At 33.7% G+C, this 21273-nt stretch overlaps 2 protein-coding genes and 1 pseudogene across 2 annotated transcripts; 2 read left to right on the forward strand and 1 right to left on the reverse strand.

The window, feature by feature from the left end:
* Positions 1 to 1187: 1187 nt before the first annotated feature.
* On the reverse strand, positions 1188 to 2681 carry LOC125421653 (uncharacterized). The gene is made up of 4 exons (XM_048470943.2): positions 2542 to 2681; positions 2177 to 2278; positions 1854 to 1953; positions 1188 to 1369 (listed from the first exon to the last, which is right to left on the reverse strand). The coding sequence occupies exons 1-4, from the start codon at positions 2651 to 2653 to the stop codon at positions 1360 to 1362; spliced, it is 324 nt and encodes a 107-aa protein (XP_048326900.2). The 5' UTR covers positions 2654 to 2681; the 3' UTR covers positions 1188 to 1359.
* A 5717-nt stretch (positions 2682 to 8398) lies between these two features.
* On the forward strand, positions 8399 to 11869 carry LOC107414200 (MDIS1-interacting receptor like kinase 2-like; annotated as a pseudogene).
* A 3795-nt stretch (positions 11870 to 15664) lies between these two features.
* LOC107414201 (uncharacterized) lies at positions 15665 to 16460 on the forward strand. The gene is made up of 3 exons (XM_048469399.2): positions 15665 to 15776; positions 15935 to 16033; positions 16237 to 16460. Exons 1-3 carry the CDS (start codon positions 15665 to 15667, stop codon positions 16425 to 16427), a joined length of 402 nt encoding a protein of 133 aa, XP_048325356.2. The 3' UTR covers positions 16428 to 16460.
* Positions 16461 to 21273: the final 4813 nt, after the last annotated feature.

Below are 21273 nucleotides of genomic sequence, written 5' to 3' on the forward strand. Positions count from 1 at the left end.
ACGTGTATGATGTAGCCCTCTTTGACTTGACTATTTATGTTGAATGAGATGAATCATCACATGTGACTATTAAGTCATTGTCGTCTTGTTACTTTTAATGATTAATCCGACTTATATACAGTTACATATAATATCTAGAACATCAAAGTAAATTAAATATATGGACCTTGAAAAATATTTAATGACTTGTTAATATATTTTTATGACCAATGTGACATATAGATTATTATTTCTTACAATGGTTTTGAAATTCAGTGTGTTTCATCACTTTGTTACTGCCATTTTAGAAAATCATATTAGAAACCATACTCAAGCAAATGGTATTAAACTACTAAATTCATCATTTATGCTTTTAATAAATACCTTCTGTTTTTTTTTTTTTTCAATCTTGTTTGGTATGGCTTTTGAAAAGTCATTTTTAAGGTTTACAAGTTGTTTTTGAAAATATTTTGAAAAAATTTTTAAAAATATTTTAGACCTAAAATTTTTTTAACCAAAATTGTTAAAAAAAAAAAAAGACTTTCTTATAAACCACTTTTAAAGAGAGAGAGAGAGAGAGAGAGAAAGAGAGCCCAAAAAAAAACCAAAAAACAAAAAATGCCCAATGGGTATGCCAACCAAGGCCATCATCTAGAAGCAACTATCGAAAACAGAAGATGGTAAACATCATTCTGGCGGGCCTAAGGCCCCCTTGGATTACATTGTAGTGGGCTTATGCAATGTTCAACTTAAATTTAATTGTTTTTAGATTATGCATCTCAAGCCCATAGATTGACAAGAGAAGAAGAGCGAATCTTCCATGAGTATATATTTTCTTTGTTTTTCTAATAAATAAATTTGAAAAAAAAAAAAATAAAGATAGAGAGAGGAAGAAAGATGCCCTGTCTAGTAAGACATATTATGTTTTACAGATCAGATTTAAATTAAGAATTATATATATACATATATATATATATATATATATATATATATATATATATATGTATATAAGATACAAAAACATTGGTTCTTAAAAATAAGAGTAACGTTTTAAAGGTACCAATAAATCTACTAATAAATTTATCAAATTATAAGTGTGATTATATTATATTATATTATTGATTTATATTTAATTACACTCTTTTAAGAGATTTTCAATTATCTATATTTGAATTATATATATATAATTTCAATCAATAAATAAAAACATAAAAATGTCACATTATATTGGTAAATATTTTAATAAACTAGTTGGTAACTTTAGCATCAGTCTAAAAATAATCCTCAACTTGTGATCCCAATAATAGCAACAAATTTGATCATAGACAAGAGCAGCATCTATGGCACTTGGATTTCGAGCTTGACCCTGATTGCCTTCAATTACCTCATTCTGAAAATGGATTAAAGGAACCATATAATGTTTATTAGCAAAAGAGCTAGCAGTCCGAACAAAATATGTAAAAAACTAAGGAAAATAAGATTTCTTAAAAAAAAAAAAAAAAAAAAGGATGAGGAAAATTAATGAATTGCTTTTTTGTCACAAAAATATTTATATATATGTCTAAATTTATATTTATTAGCCATAGATTGTAACCAAATTAACATATTAATTACTTTAGTCATCATTTTTTATTTTATTAAAAAACGTTTTCCTTATTGTGTACATCATGTAATCATTTGATTAACTATAAATGTTGCATGCCTGATTATAGTCAACAAATTAATTAATATATATATATATATATATGTATTTGTCTGTTAACTTATAAGCTACATTAATTATTGGCAATTAATTAACTTATAGACGCACAGAATTATATTTCTCTTCATGCATATCTAATGAAAACAAGAATTAAGCTTCTTAATTCACATACGTAGGAGGCATGGCAAAATTGTGACCGGAAGGGGCATCAGTTGTATGATATTGATCAGGCGACAAAGCCATAGACTGAAGTAGTTCCTCCTTCTTCACATCTGACTTAACAAAATATTAGCAGTAATTTCTTTTTCTGAATTCAGAAATCAATGAAGAATATTAGTCTAGCAATTTAGCCATAAACCGGGCATTTTTATAAAATAAGATATTTTAAATTTAAACAATTTATATTACAGTTGTAGTTTTTGTTTATTTTCTTCCTCTTGTTTATTTTCTTTTATTTTATTTAATTTTTGTGCATGGTAAAAATTAAAGGATCACCTGATATGTAGGTAGGAGGAATGCTAAAACCATTAGGAGCATAAGCCCTCTGATATTGAGGCGACAGCATGTTATGCTGAAGTTGTTCCTCATTCTTTACATCTGATTTAAATAAGAAAAATAAATAGACTTATTATTTCTTTTAGGACTTTTTTCTTTCGCTGAAAAACATCAATTAATTAATTACATCAATAAGACCATAGCATATTGTTCATCACAATCTAGTTTGATTAACGAAGTAAAAGTCATCAAACTTTCCATTATCTATTTATATGGTTGATTAAAAATTACTTTCTATTTATATGGTTGATTAAAAATTACTTTCTTAAGTGATCATATTTATGCATAAGAGAATGTAGACTTACAAAGCATACGAGTCTGAACATTAAGAGGTTCCCTTGATGCCACTGCCAAGCTCATCAAAAGAGTAACAACTAGGAAAACTTCCCAAATAATTGAAATCTTTTTAGAAGCCATTTCCTTAATTAGCCATATGCTGCCTTGATGAATACTATATCCAGTGTTTATATATAACAAAAAATTAGTCCTTTTTTTTTTTTCCCCCCCCCTTTCAAAGTATTTTTCGTTGGTCGTGGTTGATCATATTACTCGTTTTCAAAGAAAACTTGGGCAAATTAGGGGGGAAATGGGCAACATATTATGGTATTTTCTACAATAGTGATATGAATTTTCAAAGTAGTAGACTTCACGTATTACCTCCGCCCTGTCAAGCAATGCAACATTAAATAGAGAAGAACGTATTGCAGACTATTCTAATAAGTCTTGACGCAAAATGACAAGGAAGTCATAAGACAAATTAGAGTTGCCAGTTCTTGTAATCTCTTTTCTTTGTTATAAATGGAAATTTCAAGCCACGACCGTCGACATTTTGTTTTTATTCTTTGGATTGATTGCAATTGAGTATGCTTTTAGTTTAGGAGAATATTTAAAATGTTGCATTTTAAGCCTTTTAAATTCCAATTTAGTGCATTTTGAACAAATTTGAGTTTTTTAACAAAGGGAAGTTAACATTTTGTCTCACTTTACCAATGTTACAATTCAATTTGGTCAAATTTGTGGCAATTCAGATCTTTTAAGTTATGTAAATTTGCAGTTTAGTGCTTTTAATTTAGATCCCACATTAACCGCCTTTTTGCAAAAAATTATGTGAGCTGAAATTGCAATGTTTTATACTTAATGTAGAATATAATTTTTTTAACCTAAAAGGTGCTAAATTGCAATTAAATATATATATATAAAGAGAGAGCTGATTTGTTAGGAGCTTTTCCTTTGGGCACATGATAACTTATCAAATGCCATCTTAATTAATGAATTAAAATTATAATCTTAATTGAGCAAGTAGAAACTTTAAAACTTTTCACTTCCTTAGATACGAGATCAAAATTATGTTCCTAATAAATCAAAACTAATATATATGTATATACATACATGTATATATATATATATATAATTAGTCTCTCACTAGAATATTTGGATGAATTTTCTATCATAACCTTATTTATCAAAATTAGATCTTTTCAAAATCTGAGATTTGAATTTTATATAAATCTAATAAAATATTAAAATTCTAGAAGAATAATTGTGAACTTTATCAAACTCATATAAATCTTAAATGCATATTTAAATTTCAATTCCTAAAGAAATCCAAATACTATAAGTAAGATGATGATGAAAATCTATCCATCAAGAGGTTTGGGGAGAAGCTGACTTATTATGTATATAATAGAATATATAATAAATTACTGTCATACTTATTATTAGGCTGAGGAATGCCTAAATTGTACCCGTAAGGGACGTGATCAGCGCTTTTAATTTCAAATGGGGCTGAATGTTGTAATTCCTCATTCTTCACATCTAATTCACACGAGTATTAGTAAGTTGAGAAGTTTCTTTTTCAATTTAATAAGGATTAAAAAATAAAAATGATTAACCAGATAAACAATATTGCCGTTGTTCGTTGTCAAAGCTTTATCTCGTATTTAATTACTTACAGTGAAAAGGCATACGATCGATTCTGGACATCTATGATCAGTTCCGGGAACTGATCCACGGCAAAGGCCAACGGAAGAATGACAACCACGACTAATTCCTTAATAACTATCATCTTGTTCAAAGCCATCTTTAGAGTTTTTTTTTTTTTTTCTTTTTTTTTTAAATAAAAGCCATGTTATAAATCCTATTTTTATACACAATCCAAATATCAATTGTCTGAAACCTTGATGCCACTGCAAAGGCCAACAGAAGAATGACTACCATGACGAATTCCTTAATAACTAACATCTTTGTTCAAAGCCATCTTTAGAGTTTTTTTATTTATTTTTTATATTTTTAGCCATGTTGTGAATCCTATTTTTATACACAATCCAAATATCAATTGTATAAAACCTGTATCTTTACGAAGAAAATTTAGAGAAATTAATGAGCTAATTGGACGGAGATAATACAGCCATTAATTAATTGTATTCATTTTCTTCCTTTTTCTTGTTCTTTTTTTTTTTTTTTTTTTTTTAAAGCCATGTTGTAAATCCTATTTTCATACACAATCCAAATATCAACTGTGTAGAACCTGCACCTTTACAAAGAACATTTAGAGAAATTAATGAGCTAATTAATTGGACGGAGACAATACAGCCATTAATTAATTGTATTCTTTTTCTTCATGTAAAATTTGGACAATTTTCTTCGTTGGAAAATTTTAGTTTATTTTCGCAAGCAAACAAAGAAAATTAGTTCAATGAATGACAATTAGGGGAATCAAGATTTGCTGTCCCCGTACATGTCCCTCCAATGAGATTGTAACATGTCATTTAGAAAGGAAACTGACGTTAATTTCTATTTCGTTTTCTCTTTTTGCAATTTGCTTTCAAAATCATCGTTGGCCATCACTCAACCCATTCTTTATGCCACTCAAGATTAAATTCCGATTCTTACTTTTTATCCATTGCATATGAAAAGCAAATCTCATGAGCATTTATATCTCTCAAAAAAAGAATTAAAAAACTTGGTGGTGTTCCTTATTCACTCTGTATATTATATTAAACTCAAAAGCATCATTATGATCGGTCAATATATACAAAAGAGCCTACCAACTTTTATTTGCATCACGGGAATGATAAAGTTCCACAAAAAAATGAGAGTCCCTGGCTTGATAACAATCAGCCATGCCATTGGCTGTTCTCTTCATTGTATTTAAAATAAATAAATAAATCTGAATCTCTTCTATCTGTTGTTCTTCTGATAATACTCTTCCACCTGTCTTTTTTTGGGTCAATCTCTTCTATTTGTTGTTGATAAGAGGAACTGGGGACATTCAAAGAAAAAAAGAGATAACGAAGAAACTTCTTAACCCAATTAAAAAATAAAAATAAATAAATAAAGGGAACGGAAGAAACTGACAGGAAAAAAAGGGAATCAATTTTAAATGATGTGGCATTGATTGATTTGTGAGAGACATCTAAGAAGAGATGATCCGGATCTCAAACAGAGCATCTTTCAGTAATGCTGAACGTGGATTATTATTTATGTAGTATAAAAATACATATCGTTTAAATTTATGTAATATTAACGCACAATCAATTTTAAAATTATTAATATGTACAAAAATTATATATAGTTATTAATTTAATTTTTTATTTTTGAAATAATTGATTTTTTTAAAAAAATTGCTTTTTAAAAAGTTTCAATATATTTTAATAGACTCTATAAAAGTAGAGGTCATCTTGACATTATCTTTTTCTTTTTTTTCTTTTTTTTTATTTTATTTTATACATCAATTTGATAGAAACATATTGGAGAGTTTTTTTTTTTTTTTTTTTTTAAACAGCTATCTATTTTTTTGATGTTGCAAAAATAATTTAGCAGTAGACAGAATAATCGGAGATGCTCTTAAAGTGTTTCTAATAACTTTGTCTATTGCTCAGTTTTTTATCATATCAGAAAAATAAACAGCTAGTAAAAAAATCTCCAATGAATTTGTCTAGACAATATGCCAAGCTAATGTTAAAAGAAAAAAAGAAAAAGAAAAAATAAACAGTATCTAGTTAACCCTTTCCTTACGGACGATCTATCAAACATTATAAAGTTTCTTTAAAAATAATTTTATCTTAAAATGTCAATTTTTTCAACAAATAATAAAAAATAAATAAAATATCGGTAATGCTACAATTTCAAATTATTTATCAAATTATTTACCAAATAATATCTGTTACGATATTATTAGTTGGCATATTCATATAACCTATTTTTAAATAAAAAAATGAATTACAAAATAATACAATTAAATATTGCTACATCATGTACCATATCATTTGATTAATAAATTCAATAAATATTTTGATAACTCTAGCATTATTAATAAAATATATATCAATAAATAACCATAAATGATATTCTGTATTCGTAAATTTATACCACTTAAATTTAGATAATATCAATTTTTACACCATATATTTAAGCAGCAATCCAAATTGAAAATGCTTTTAATTTTCTTTTTAGAACAATTCAATTGTAATGATCACTAATGATTAGCTTTAAATTATGACTTCAAAGTTTGATGATTAAATCCCTTTTTCCAATTTGTCAACAATTTAAATGACAACTAGCTCTCTATGGTCAAGCTCAAATCAAATACTACCATCTAATATGCTACGATGGTTGTTTATCATTGTTGGACCACCCAGCTGAGTGAGGATTATTTTTAACTACCATGTTTGTTTTTGTGTCTTAAAATTTCTAATCTAAAAGTGATCTCAGCAAAAAGGACAGAACCTCAAATTTTCTCCTTTATTATTATTATTATTGTTATTATTTTTAAATGGAATATCCTTCCTCTCTTGTTGAATAATGGGCTTTGAGATGCCAATAGTTTCGCACAAAGTTTCAGTGTAGTAGGAGCCACACATTATTTAAAATATGTGGTCCGTATAGTTGCGTTGCTTGACCGGCACTATAAATTATGGGGTAATAGTCCACAAATTTTCACATTTAGGCAGACATACAAAGTATACGAGTATGAACATTAAGCAGTTCTCTTGGTGCTGCCAAGCCTAGAAGAAGAATAACAGCAAAGAATAATTTCCAAAGAATATTGAAATCTTATTAGAAGCCATTTCCTTTCCTTAATATAATTAACGGCCATATACCATATATATATATATATATGGTAAATATGTGGTAAGGACATTATAATAAGGATGTTTTATTTGGCAAAACATATCATCTAAGTAATGTCATCTTATTTAAATATATTTTGATTGTTTTTAAATATAGCAAGAAAATAACAACTCACCAAATTTGCATTAGATCCACCAGTACTTATTTATATAAAGTTAATTGATTTTTTCAAAAATTTGATTGATAATTTATTTTTGTGGCAATCAAAATTAATTACATGACTTATCAAGTAGAATATCCTAATTGTAAAATTCTTCTTATATATATATATATATATGTATGTATGTATATCCATTCTCAATGTTGAGATTCAAAATTTTAATCTTGCATGAGTAGTGGCATACAGGTAAAACCCTTTAAGAGAAAAATGGGATGGACTAACACGAGGTGGAATTTTGAATGGAAAGAATTGGTCCTGGACTTTTTTTCTTTTCTTTTTTTTCCCTTGAAGTCCACTACCAAACAGGGCCAACTTTAGCTAAGTCTTTCTTAATGTTAATGGAGTAAATTACACCCAGCCACAACCCTTTAAGAGAAAATTTAATCTTGCATGAGTAGTGGCATACAGCTAAAACCCTTTAAGAGAAAAATGGGATGGACTAATATGAGGTGGAATTTTGAATGGAAAGAATTGGTCCTGGATATTTTTTTATTCCCCTTGAAATCCACTAACAAACAGGGCCAACTTTAGCTGAATCTTTCTTGATGTTGATGGAGTAAATTACACCCAGCTAGCTTTGAGACTTGACTTTCAACAACCGATAACATCAATATGAGATATGCATTCTTAATTATATTAACATCAAAATTGTTAATTCCCCACCACATTCCTGTAGATTTTAACTTGTACTTCTCATGTGGTTAGTGTAATTAAATGTATCTATAAATTTAATTTTGTTTACTCTACTGGACATCCATTTTACTTTTAAGATATATTTTTTCCAAGTCAGTTTACAAACTTGGCTATATATATATATATATATATATACGTACGTAGATATAAAGACCAATGATATTCACATTTTTAGTTATTGCATATTTTAAATGGTTCTCAATTTTCAAGTGGTTGGTACAAGTCCATCTATAAATTTTTATTTACCTTGTTTCTCTCATCTTTTGGACATCCATTTTACATTTTACAAACATTTTTTTTCCCATCCAACTGGAGTGGTTTTTTCAAGTCAGTTGACAGACATGGCTATAGGTACATGTATTTATGTATATAAAGGCCAATGATCAAGCTAGTAAAAAGGGTCTCCATATTTTCGAGCCATGTCTAGCCTACAAGAATATGTCTCATTGGCAGCAATTCTTGGTTTGGTGGTTTTGCTATCTTTCTGCAAAGCTGATCATCCAGCATCAAATAAAGAAGCTGAAGCTCTACTCAAGTGGAAAAATAGCCTTCAAAACCAATCAGTTTTTTAGTCATGGTTGTTTCCAATATCGCATACCAATTCCACACCTCAAAGTCCTTGCAAATGGTATGGAATAACCTGTAACAATGCTGGAACCGTAACCCAAATAGAACTTTTTGGCAGAGACATAAATGGCACCCTTCAAAACTTCGATTTTTCTTCCTTTCCACACCTTCTTCGGCTCGATCTCAGAAGAAACAATCTCAGAGGTACCATACCATCCAATATTGGCATGATTTCCAATCTCCAATGGCTTGATCTTTCTTCAAATGCTTTCAATGGATCTCTGCCTCTTTCTCTTGCAAACCTTACTAAGGTTTTTCAGCTTGACATTTCCCGAAACAACATCACGGGAATATTGGACCGCCGATTGTTTCCTTATGAGTCAAGTCAACCCAAAACTGGACTTCTAAGTCTCAATTACCTACTACTCCAGGATAATCAACTTGGTGGAGAAATCCCTGAAGAGATAGGAAATTTGAAGTTCCTGATTACACTGGTTTTGGACGGAAATAAATTCACAGGTCCAATTCCTCCTTCTTTGGGTAATTTGAGTCATTTGCACGCTCTTCGTCTCGCCAATAATCAGCTATCCGGGCAAGTTCCATCAACCTTAGTAGCTTTGAGAAACTTATCAGATGTGCGTTTAATGTATAACCAGTTTTCAGGTGCTTTACCTACAAAACTAGAAAGCGTTTCATCGATTACTGTTCTCCATCTGGCCTACAATAACTTCACCGGGCATTTACCACCACAAGTTTGTAGAGACGGAAAGCTTGTCAACTTCAGTACAGCCTTCAACCATTTCACAGGTCCAATCCCAGTAAGCCTGAAAAACTGCCCAAGCTTATACAGAGCAAGGCTTGAATATAACCAGCTCACAGGATATATAGACCAAGACTTTGGTGTGTATCCCAACCTTACTTATATCGATTTGAGCTTCAACAACTTGGAAGGCGAGCTCTCGCGGAACTGGGGAGAGTGCAAGAAATTAGAAGTACTGCAGATATCTGGAAATATGATAAGTGGAAAAATCCCAACCCAGATTGTTCACTCAAGCCAATTGGTGAAGCTTGATCTTTCTCACAATCAGTTGATTGGTGAGATACCAGAAAATATTGGAAATTTATTCAAATTGTCCTCATTAAGGCTACAAGATAACCGGCTTTCAGGCAGATTACCTGTTGGAATTGGGGCATTACCCAATTTGGAAACCTTAGAGCTCTCTATGAACATGCTAAGCGGGCCAATTCCTGATCAAATAGGGGACTGCTCCAGGCTGAGAAAATTGTCTTTGAGCAAGAATCTGTTGAAAGGCCCAATCCCACATCAAATAGGTGACCTGCTGGCCTTACAAGAGTTACTAGATTTCAGTTACAATTCACTTGGCGGAGCAATACCACCCCAGCTTGGAAGACTTACAAGTTTGGAGACATTGAATCTCTCCCACAATAATCTCACTGGTTCAGTCCCTGATTCATTCAAATACATGGTGAGCTTATCGGATATCAACCTCTCTAACAACCTTTTGGAGGGCCCTGTTCCTGATATTAAAATCTTTCAGTCAGCTCCGCCAGAGGCACTCAGCAACAACAAAGCTTTATGTGGAAATATCAAAGGTCTGTCGCCGTGCGGCAACACCACATTGACAGATCGAAATGATGGCCGGAAAAAGAATCACAAAATTGAAATTATTGTTGTTTCTTCTTTAGTCGGGTCATTTTTAATTTCAGCCATGTTCGTTGGGATTTTAGCCTTTCTTTGGAAAAAGAAATCATCAACAAATTCGATGAAAGCTGAACGGACCAGGAGAGGAGAAAATCCATTTTCAATATGGTACTTTGATGGAAGAGTAGTGTACGAAGACATTCTTGAAGCTACCAAGAACTTCGACGACATGTATTGCGTTGGGGTTGGAGTGTCTGGGAAAGTATACAGAGCGGATATTCCGGGCTATGATATATTAGCAATAAAGAAACTTAATTTTCAGGCCATCAACGACTCAGACGCATTGGAGAATATAAAATATTTTGGAAATGAGGTAGCAGCTCTGACAGAAATCAAGCATAGAAACATTGTGAAACTCTATGGATTCTGTTGTCAAGGAGTGCACACATTTTTGGTCTATGAATTCATTGAAAGAGGAAGTCTAGCAGATATGTTGAGAAGCGAAAAGGGCGCAGAGGAGTTGGATTGGGTGAAAAGGATCAGAGTAGTGCAAGGCATAGCACATGCTTTATCTTATATGCATCATGATCATGTACCACCTATAATTCACAGAGACATATCAAGCAAAAACATATTGTTGGACTCAGAACTTCAGGCTCATGTTTCGGATTTTGGCACTGCAAGGTTTTTGAACCCTGACTCATCAAACTGGACTGAAGTTGCCGGTACCTTTGGTTACATGGCCCCAGGTACATATAAATATAATATATGCGCTTTTGATTCCAAAAGCATGATTAATTAATCGTTTTTTCAATAATTGATTGAAATTTGAAATATATTTTGTTGCAGAGCTAGCTTATACGATGGTAGTGACAGAAAAATGTGACGTTTATGGGTTTGGGGTTCTGGCACTTGAAGTGATTATGGGAAAGCACCCGGGTGAGCTCATTCGCTCTCTACAATCATCTGCCGGTGATGAAAGCAGTATCGAAGATGAAGATTTATTAATGGATCCTCGTCTCTCACCTCCTGAAACTCAAAGCCTTTGTGATAAATTAAGTTCGATTGTGAAACTAGCCATCTCATGTTTGGCTGCTAGTCCACAATCTCGTCCTACCATGCGAACTGTTTCTAAGCTTCTTGAAATGCATGGTCCTGATGACTAGCCTATTATGCATTTCTTTATGAGTGATCTTCGTAAGTTCTAAACTAGATCTGTACGGTTTTAACAATAAAATAAATAAATAAATAAACAAGAAGAAGAAGTTATGTGAGGTTTCCATGATTATTAGTTATAATATTGTCACTTTTGTTTTATGTATTTCATTCGATATTTATGTGTACGTAATTAGCATTTGCTTTTATGAGGTCTTTTTGAATTGAAATACCATACTTCTTTGAAGAATCATGCAGAGTTCAATGTGCCAAATAATTTAAAAAACAATTTCTCAAAGCTGTTGATTTTATCTGCGTTTTAAGGAGGGGAAAGGAAGTATAGTCTTTATTTCATTACCCAAAAAAAAAACAAACAAAAAAAAGGTATATTTTTTATTTAGTTGTACTAATTGGTAATGACCATTTGCCCCTAACCGCCTAGGTAATTTAAATTCATGTTGTTTCGCTTTGAAACAAGGAAGAAAGGGCGCAGTGAACTGTAATTGTGAAAAGGAAAAGCCTCTCTCTCATCCACTTTGAGCTCAATAAGCAGCAGCTGGGCTGGAAGAGCATCAATCGGTGCATCTTTCGCTTCCAAAGTCTCATTTGTAATATTATTATTTATCAAATTTGTCATTATTTTGTACAATGTAAAACTGGTAAATCCTATATATGGATTTTAAAATGATATGCGTTTTATTAAAATTTTATTAAAACTTTTAAAATTTGTGAAATAATATCTATATATATTTATATATATATAGGAAAATTATTTTATCAAGATATCTTGATAGTTTTTCTATCCAAACTTCAATTACTCAAGATGTAAAATTATTTTTGTAATCTACATGAGCTCAAACAAAGTTTACTTTGCCTTCGTAAGACTTTAGCTTTTAAAGTTTGACTGTGCCTTTGATCTTTTAATGTACCTGACCCACTAAGGAATATGAATCAACTGAAAAGGAAGAAGTCTCAACAGGGCATAGGTTGAGATATCTAAATTCTCGAAGCAGGGCCCTCCCTGTCCTTTTCTGATTGTAGGACTATGGAACCAAAATAAGCAAGTCAGCTTAATCACCCAAGGACTAATAATAGAGTTCTATGATTTTCTCATCACGATGTCTTGAAAAGAGATTGCCCATATATAAATATTTAATTCCTATGGACAATTTTAAATATTTCAAAAGATTTTGTTGAAGTTACAGAAATTCAATTCAAAGTCTAAACAAAATTTGTGGTGGAAATATGGATAGAAATTTTCATGAACTTCCAGATTAATTTTCTCTCTTGTTCTTTCCATGGGAGTGAACATGCAGAAAATTCCATTGTTTAACTAGATGACAGAGACACTTGTCATTTATTTGTCAATGGAAAAGGTAATTGAATTGGTTGACGGGATGGAAACTTCTTACATTAAATTTTATTGCTAAATAGAGAAAGCATGATGTGTTCAAGTTGGTTCGTTGAACAAGGACTTGATTCTGTGTATACAAAATTGAATTAAATGCCCTTGTCGACTAAAAGGCAAAGACACAAATGCTGAACGTTGAAATTTAGATCGTTGGTTTTCAAGAAATTAAATACTCTTCACACAGAGGATTATACATATTAAACTCTACTTCCTACTAATTTGAAGTTTTTTGAAACAATATTAATTTATACAATATAGTTTCCCAATCTAAAATTCTAAACACCAAAGTTCAATTGATACTACCACCTATTAGAAGGACTTAATACTTTAAAAACCAAAAATAAAGAGGAATGTTAACATATAATAAACAAGCTACACATAATTAATCGCCAAAAAGAATAATAATAACAACAACTACTACTACTACTACTACTATCAACGTTTTCTTTCAAAATTCATTGGATATAGTACATGCCTCCTACCTCCTCCTAACAACGCCCACCTTACTTCCAAACAATAACACATCCATGGAATTTGGAACAAAGAATCTACAAAAAAAAAGGGAAATTGTAAAGAAAATTAACAGAAAAATAAACAGTTCATTAATTTAAATTTTTATAGGAAATATCAGAATTTTTATTTAATGATCATTATCTTATTCTTTTGTGAGTTTTATGATCCATACACTGGCTAAAATAATTTCTGCAGGGAAAACAGAGTCCAAAGTGAATAAGGAACGTATACCAAAAGGAGAGGCATAAATAAATAATACATCCAAATTAAATTTGGTTATTCATCATGTTATATATTTGATACCATTTGTAACAAGCCATCAAAAAACCTCTTGCAAAAACGCCAGCCAAATTGATTTTGGAATCCTAAGATCATATACTAATAAAAGGTGTAAGCCGTAAGCAATTTATGTAGGACTTTCTTAAGTCTTCATTTGAATGCAGCGCAATCTTTATGCTGCCGGACAGATAAATCCCAACTAAGTAACTTTGAGCAAGCTGTATAAATTAGGTCGATCTAAACAATAATTACTTATCAAATTTTACCAACAGAACTAGGAGATTTTCATCTTTGGTTGTTTTGCATCTAGCCAATAACAACTTCACGGGTCATTTGCCTCCACAGGTTTATAAAGATGGAAAGCTTGTCAAGATCATTGGATTCTCCTACCATTTTACCAGTCCAATTACAAGATATATAGATCAAGAATGTTTTGTGTATCCCAACCTTACTTATATTGATCGGGTCCAGTTTCAACAAATTGCAAGGTGAGCTCTCACCAAACTAGGGGAGGTGCTGAAACTTAAAAGGAATATGATAACTTGTAAAATCCACCCAGACAGTATATAAATTCGGTTGAAACTATATGAAAATAAGTTTAATATACATTATTAGACCCATTTCCTACTATCTATAGATGTATTGGGATCCATAGACGGTGATTTAACCTGGCATTTAAGTTTTGATGACTGAAAATTCTTTATATGTGTGTTGAATTGTTGTTTGCTTGCATTGTTTAGTAGTGTGAGACCAAAGTTTTGATGACTGAAAATTCTTTATATGTGTGTTGAATTGTTGTTTGCTTGCATTGTTTAGTAGTGTGAGACCAATTTCTTTCCTCCCTATTAATAAGCTTACATATAGGGGTTGTATTAAGTCTAATACAAATCAAATTGACAATCTAGTATCTTTATAAGAGATACTTATAATTTAGTTAACGGAGAAATACAATAATAATAATAATAATAATAATAAAATTTTTGTTTTTGCTTCTTTAGCCAGTGAGGTAGAAATTTCAAATTATATCAACCATACGCTTACGTAGACCCAAAACAATTATTAAATAAGTCAAACTTCCTTGGGAGGTGGCTTGAAATTTCAATGTATGAAAGGTTATTATAATAATCAACAGCATTGCCCAAATTTATAAATAACAGTTACAGTGGTATGCAAGATTTTCTCCCTCTGTTTAATATCCCAATATTTGTCTCCCCAATTAAAATCTGACGCATCATTTTAAAAAAGGCAAAGCCAACGGCATTAAAGAAGAATAGCATCGTCAAATTTTGCCTTTCAGTCGATTATTGTCTTTTCCATCTCTTTCGTTTCCGCAGGTCAATTTTGATTTTCTTCCGATTATCCTATTAATTTTGCAGTAAAATTTAGAGCAAAAGTTTTGCTAACTATCTCAACAGACCTGAGTTCCAAATTATCTTCAAACTTTTTTAGGAGATGAAATTCCCTACACCGTGACACTACAAATATTCATGCACTATGTAAAAGTCAACGAGCTATATTAGTTACGCACATGTGCATACAGCATCAAAATAAAACATTTATTCATCTATTTTGGTATTTATTCATTTACTATTCCATTTTATATATGTATATAACTGGTCTTTTGCATCACATCACACACAACATATTAACTTTTTTTCCTAAAAGATGGCTAACTTTGTCCCGCTAGTAAACTCATTAACTTGTCCTAGTTTTTGTTTGAAAGCGAGTGTAGTAATAACTTTAGTGGACCATACCCAAAAAATAAAAAAAATAAAAAGCTACTGTTTTGTCTATATATCAACACTGAATACAGAATATATACATGCAGTACTGGCTATTAATTAAAGAAAGGAAATGGCTTCTAACAGGATTGCAATTCTTTGGGAAATTTTCTTCGTTGTTATTCTTTTTCTGGGTCAAGCAGTGGCATCAAGGGAACTACTTAATGTCCAGGCTCATATGCTTTGTAAGTCTGTCTTCTTTTACATACAATTTGGATGACTTTCTCTTCCTGGATCAAAACTAGATTAAAGGGAAAAATAATAATAATAATAATAATAAATTGAGTTCTAATTAAAGAATTGGTAGTTCGGTACTCAATTTATTTTTTCTAGTTTTATTCAGATGTAAAGAATGAGGAACAATTTCAGAATAACATGTCGCCTGAATATCAGATTGCTGACACTCCTTATGGATTTGACCTTCCTCCTACCTACATATCAGGTAATCATCTTTTAAGTTTTTATCATACGAAAAAAAAAATGCAAATAATATGAAATGCCTTAAGTAGCTTGTTTAGAAAACTGCCCAGTATGTTGCTAACATTTGCTAGAACAGGTACACCAATCTTTTTGAGTATTTACTACTTTATATTCTCGATTAATTTTTCAGTTAAGGAAAAACATTAAAGTATAATTTTTAATCAGATGTGAAGGAGGAAGAATTACTTTTTCAGGCTTACGCACCATCGCCGGAGGCTGATCAAACTCGATATCATACAGCTGATCCCCCTGATGGATACAATTTTGTCATTCATCCTACAGGTGGCGCTTTTTTTGCAACAGGGTTTTTCGTCTTTCTCACGTTCATTTGTATTTTGTGTTTATGTAACTTCTAATTAAACTAACAAAGTTTATTTTCTTCCGTTAATTTCTCACCGCCTCTCATTAAATTAAAAATACTAGAGACACATTGTGTACATGGCCGTGTTGTGGTTCTCTGACCACTTTAGAGAAGAAATATGAGAAGAAAAATAAAAAGAATTCTATTAATCGCTTAGAAATAGAATACAAAAATAAAAACTTCTCTCATGGAGGATTCTCACGTGGAACCTCTCTCTACACTCTCAAATTCTCTCTGGAATTGCTCACTCTTCTCTCAAGCTCTCTCTGGAACTTAAACACTCTCTCTCTCGGAGTTTTCTCTCAATATTCCTCACTTGGGATAATATTGAGCTTGCTCTCTTGGCTTGGCTTGCATACAACGGGATGGAGCCTATTTATAGGCTTACAAGGTCGGTTGCATGGCCACAATCTTCAACAGCTTCTGACAGTAGCCCACAATTGTTGAGCAATCCATTTTCGGTGCAGCAATGGCCATTGTCAAAAATGGTGGTTGTGCAGTCTTCACACTGTCGGTGCAGTGGTGGTGCGGCTGGACTTCACAATTCTCCCCCTCCAGCCGCATTTAAAACCGATGGTCATCTGCCATCTATTCCAGCTATGTCTCTGCATAGCTTCAGCTTCTCTTGAGCAACAACTTTTGTTAGCATATCTGCTGGATTCTCTTTTGTGTGGATCTTCATCAGTTTCAGCAACTGTTGATCTATTACTTCGCGTATCCAATGATAGCAGATGTCAATGTGCTTTGTACGGGAATGATACATTGAGTTTTTGCTTAAATTCATGGCACTTTGGTTATCACAATGTATCTTGTAGTCTTCTTGCTTGATGCCCAATTCTGTGAGAAAACGCTTTAACCACAACATTTCCTTACCCGCTTCCGCTGCGGCAATGTACTCTGCTTCAGTAGTGGATAAAGCAACACACTTCTGCAATCTTGACTGCCATGACACAGCTCCCCCTGCAAAAGTGTAGAGATAACCTGATGTAGACTTTCTATTATCAGGGTCTCCGGCCATATCTGCATCTGTATAGCTTTCTAAGATTGGATCACCTCCCCCGTAGCTCAAGCACAGCTTCGATGTACCTTTAAGATACCTGAGAATCCATTTAACTGCTTCCCAGTGTTTCTTTCCAGGATTTGAAAGAAATCTGCTCACAACACCTACTGCATGAGCAATATCTGGTCTGGTACACACCATTGCATACATCAGACTTCCTACCGCTGAAGAATATGGTACTGAAGCCATCTCCTCTATCTCTTCTTTGGATGAGGGGCACAATCTCTTACTCAACTTGAAATGATTTGCAAGTGGAATGCTGACCAGTTTGGCTTTATCCATGTTGAATCTCTTTATCACCCGTTCAACATACTTCTCTTGAGATAGCCATAACCTTCTATTCTTCCTGTCTCGGATTATTTGCATTCCCAAAATTTGTTGAGCTGGTCCTAAGTCTTTCATATCAAAGGACTTAGACAATTCTTTCTTCAGCTGACTAATCTTTATTGCATCTTGTCCAACGATCAACATGTCGTCCACATATAGCAAAAGTGCAATGAAGTTTCCACCTGAAAATTTTTGAATATAAACACACTGGTCTGCTGCAGTCCTTTTATAGCCTTGACTCACCATAAACGAGTCAAACTTCTTGTACCATTGTCTTGGTGCTTGCTTGAGGCCATACAAGCTCTTCTTCAGCTTGCATACGAGGTTTTCTTTTCCTGAAACCTCAAATCCTTCTGGCTGCTCCATGTAGATTTCTTCATGTAAATCACCGTGAAGAAATGCTGTCTTCACATCCATTTGTTCAAGCTCTAGGTTTAGACTTGCTACTAAACCAAAAATGACTCGAATTGAAGTCATTTTTACCACTGGTGAAAAAATCTCATCAAAGTCAATTCCTTTCTTCTGAAGAAATCCTTTGACCACCAATCGGGCTTTGTGTTTCACCACCTTTCCGCTGCCATCTTTCTTGAGCTTGAACACCCATTTATTCTTTAGTGCCTTCTTTCCTGTTGGAAGCTCAACCAACTCATAAGTATGATTTTTCTGCAAGGATTCCATCTCATCTTGCATTGCTTGCAGCCACTTTTCTTTCTCTTGATGAGAAACAGCTTCCTGGAAACTCTCTGGCTCCCCCTCTTCAGTAAGCAGAATATACTCAGATTCTGGAAATCTCTTTGATGGAATTCGGCCTCGCTCAGATCTCCGAACTTGTAAACCACTGGTTTCAGGAGATGTACCATCATCTGACCGCTGTGATGGCCCTGCAGCTGCTTGAGAGGATTGAGTCTCCCCCTGCTCAATATCCCCTTCTTCCTCCTGGTCTGCTTCTGGTATATCTTCATGCACCTCATTATCCTCTGTGGCTATTTGTGCTGGTGCTGGATTAGGACAAAAATTCTCGGCACTAGAACTACAATTAGGAGACATTCTGGGCTTTTCAATGTCTTCCATTTTCTGGTTTTCATGGAATACTACATCCCTGCTTCTAATAACCTTCTTTGTTTTCGGGTCCCATAACCTGTATCCGAATTCTTCATCTCCATATCCTATAAAGATGCATGGAGTAGATCTTGCATCGAGCTTCTGTCTGAGCTCCTTGGATACATGTACATAAGCTAAACAACCAAACACTCTTAAATGAGAGTAGGAGGGAATCTTACCCGACCACATTTTCTCCGGAATTTCAAAATTCAACGGTACTGACGGTGATCTGTTGATTAAATAGCAGGCGGCACGAATAGTTTCTCCCCAGAATGGCTTTGGCAGCTTAGCCATACTGATCATACTTCTGACCTTTTCCATAATGGTTCGGTTCATTCTTTCGGCTATTCCATTATGTTGTGGGGTGCGAGGGACCGTCTTCTCATGTCGAATGCCGTGTCTTCTGCAGTAGGCATCGAACTCCTTGGAAGTATACTCGCCTCCATTATCTGAGCGGAGACATTTCAGCTTCTTTCCTGTTTCACGCTCTACCATGGTATGAAACAGTTTGAAGTAATCCAATACCTGGTCCTTTGTCTTCAAGAAATATACCCACACCTTCCGAGAAGCATCATCAATGAAGGTCAGGAAATACTTGTTGCCACCTAATGATTCCACCTCCATGGGACCACAAACATCAGAGTGCACCAGACTAAGCAACTCTGATCTTCTCAATGTAGAAGAACTGAAGAGACTCTATGTTGCTTACCAAATAAGCAGTGACTACAAGGATCTAGTGCAGCATCCTTGCAAACAGTGATAAGCTTCTTCCTTGCCAAAGTGGACAATCCTTTTTCACTCATGTGACCGAGTGTCTGGTGCCACAGATTTTGAGACGCCTCTCCTTCTGCAATATTGAGGCTATCTGCACATATCTTCACATGAGTCTTGTACAGCGTTCCACAAATATGTCCTCGGGCGACAACTATGGCACCTTTCGTCATTTTCCATGTGCCTTTGCTGAAGTAGTTGTCATAGCCTTGCTTGTCTAAGGCTGCTCCCGAAAGTAGATTAAGCCGAAGATCTGGAACATGACGGACATCCTTCAAAGTGATTGTACAACCAGAATTCGTTTTTACCTGAATATCACCAGTTCCCATAATCTTTGCGAAACTGGAATTTCCCATCTTTACCGTACCAAAGTCTCCTGCTTTGTACGTTTTGAAGAAATCTCTGTGTGGAGTGACATGGTAGGATGCTGCAGTATCGACTACCCACTCAACATCTTGGGTTGATATATGAAGGCATATCTCTTCTTCGGTGGAGCAGAGCGCCACTTCTCCTGTAACAGTGACTAGTGTCTCTCCATCCTTCTTCGGCTGATTACCTTGGAGTCTCTGCTCTCTCAACAACTTTCTGCAGTTCTTCTTCATGTGACCCTCCAGGCCACAATGATAGCACTTATATGATGATTTTCTACCGTCTGTAGATCTGCCTCTACTCTTGCTCCTGCCTCTCCCTCTATCTCGACTACCTCTTTGCTGTCTTCCTCTCTCTGTGACGAGGGCATGTGACTGATCCATGCCAATGTCCTTTCTCCTGGCCTCTTCATTAAATAGGGCATCCTTAACCATAGACATAGTAAGTTTGCCATTCGGAGCCGAATTGCTGAGAGAGACTACCAATGTCTCCCAACTGTCTGGAAGAGAGCTTAGAAGTAGGAGGGCTTGATCCTCATCCCCTAGTTGATAATTCACAGCAGATAGTTGATTTACCAAGCTCTGGAACTCACTGGTATGCTCGGCTACAGAAGTTCCATTCTGTAATTTTAAATTTACCAATCGCTTAAGCAACAGGGCTTTGTTCCGAGCAGTCTTGGCCTGGTACATGTCCTCCAATTTTGTCCAGAGGGCATATGCATCCGTTTCCTTTGCTACATGATGAAAGACACTGTGATCGATCCATTGCCTGATCTGACCGATCGTTTTCTTGTTTAATTTCTTCCATTCTGCTTCTTTGCTGGGATCGGGGTTTTCTCCTTTAGCTTCTATAGGATCAAACAGATCCTTACAATTGAGGAGATCTTCCATCCGAGGTCTCCAAAGTGTATAATTTGTGGCAGTGAGCTTAACCATAGCTCCCGAAGATGATTCTTCCATTAACATTATGGCTTGACCAAAAATGGAGCTGAATTTGGCAAAACGGAGTTAACCGTTGCGTCCGGAACGGCCGAAAATGGTGGACTTGACTCTTCCGGGGTCAAAATATAATTACCAGAAATTTGAGGGCAAAAATGTAATTTCACAAAATTTCTGGGTCAACCTGTAAATACAGAAACTACAGGGATCAATCTGTAATTTCCAATAGTTCAGGGGCTGTTCTGTAATTTCAGAAACTTCTGATGACATGGCAG

Source organism: Ziziphus jujuba, chromosome 8, assembly GCF_031755915.1.
Source record: "Ziziphus jujuba cultivar Dongzao chromosome 8, ASM3175591v1".
Lineage (NCBI taxonomy): Eukaryota > Viridiplantae > Streptophyta > Magnoliopsida > Rosales > Rhamnaceae > Ziziphus > Ziziphus jujuba.

Coding starts and splice junctions, on each gene's coding strand:
- LOC125421653 (XM_048470943.2), bottom strand. CDS start 2,653: ATGGCTTCTAAAAAGATTTCAATTATTTGGGAAGTTTTCCTAGTTGTT. Junction 2,279..2,541: donor TGTTCAGACTCGTATGCTTT/GTAAGTCTACAT, acceptor TATTTAAATCAG/ATGTAAAGAATGAGGAACAA. Junction 1,954..2,176: donor TCCTCCTACCTACATATCAG/GTGATCCTTTAA, acceptor TTGTTAAGTCAG/ATGTGAAGAAGGAGGAACTA.
- LOC107414201 (XM_048469399.2), top strand. CDS start 15,665: ATGGCTTCTAACAGGATTGCAATTCTTTGGGAAATTTTCTTCGTTGTT. Junction 15,777..15,934: donor TGTCCAGGCTCATATGCTTT/GTAAGTCTGTCT, acceptor AGTTTTATTCAG/ATGTAAAGAATGAGGAACAA. Junction 16,034..16,236: donor TCCTCCTACCTACATATCAG/GTAATCATCTTT, acceptor ATTTTTAATCAG/ATGTGAAGGAGGAAGAATTA.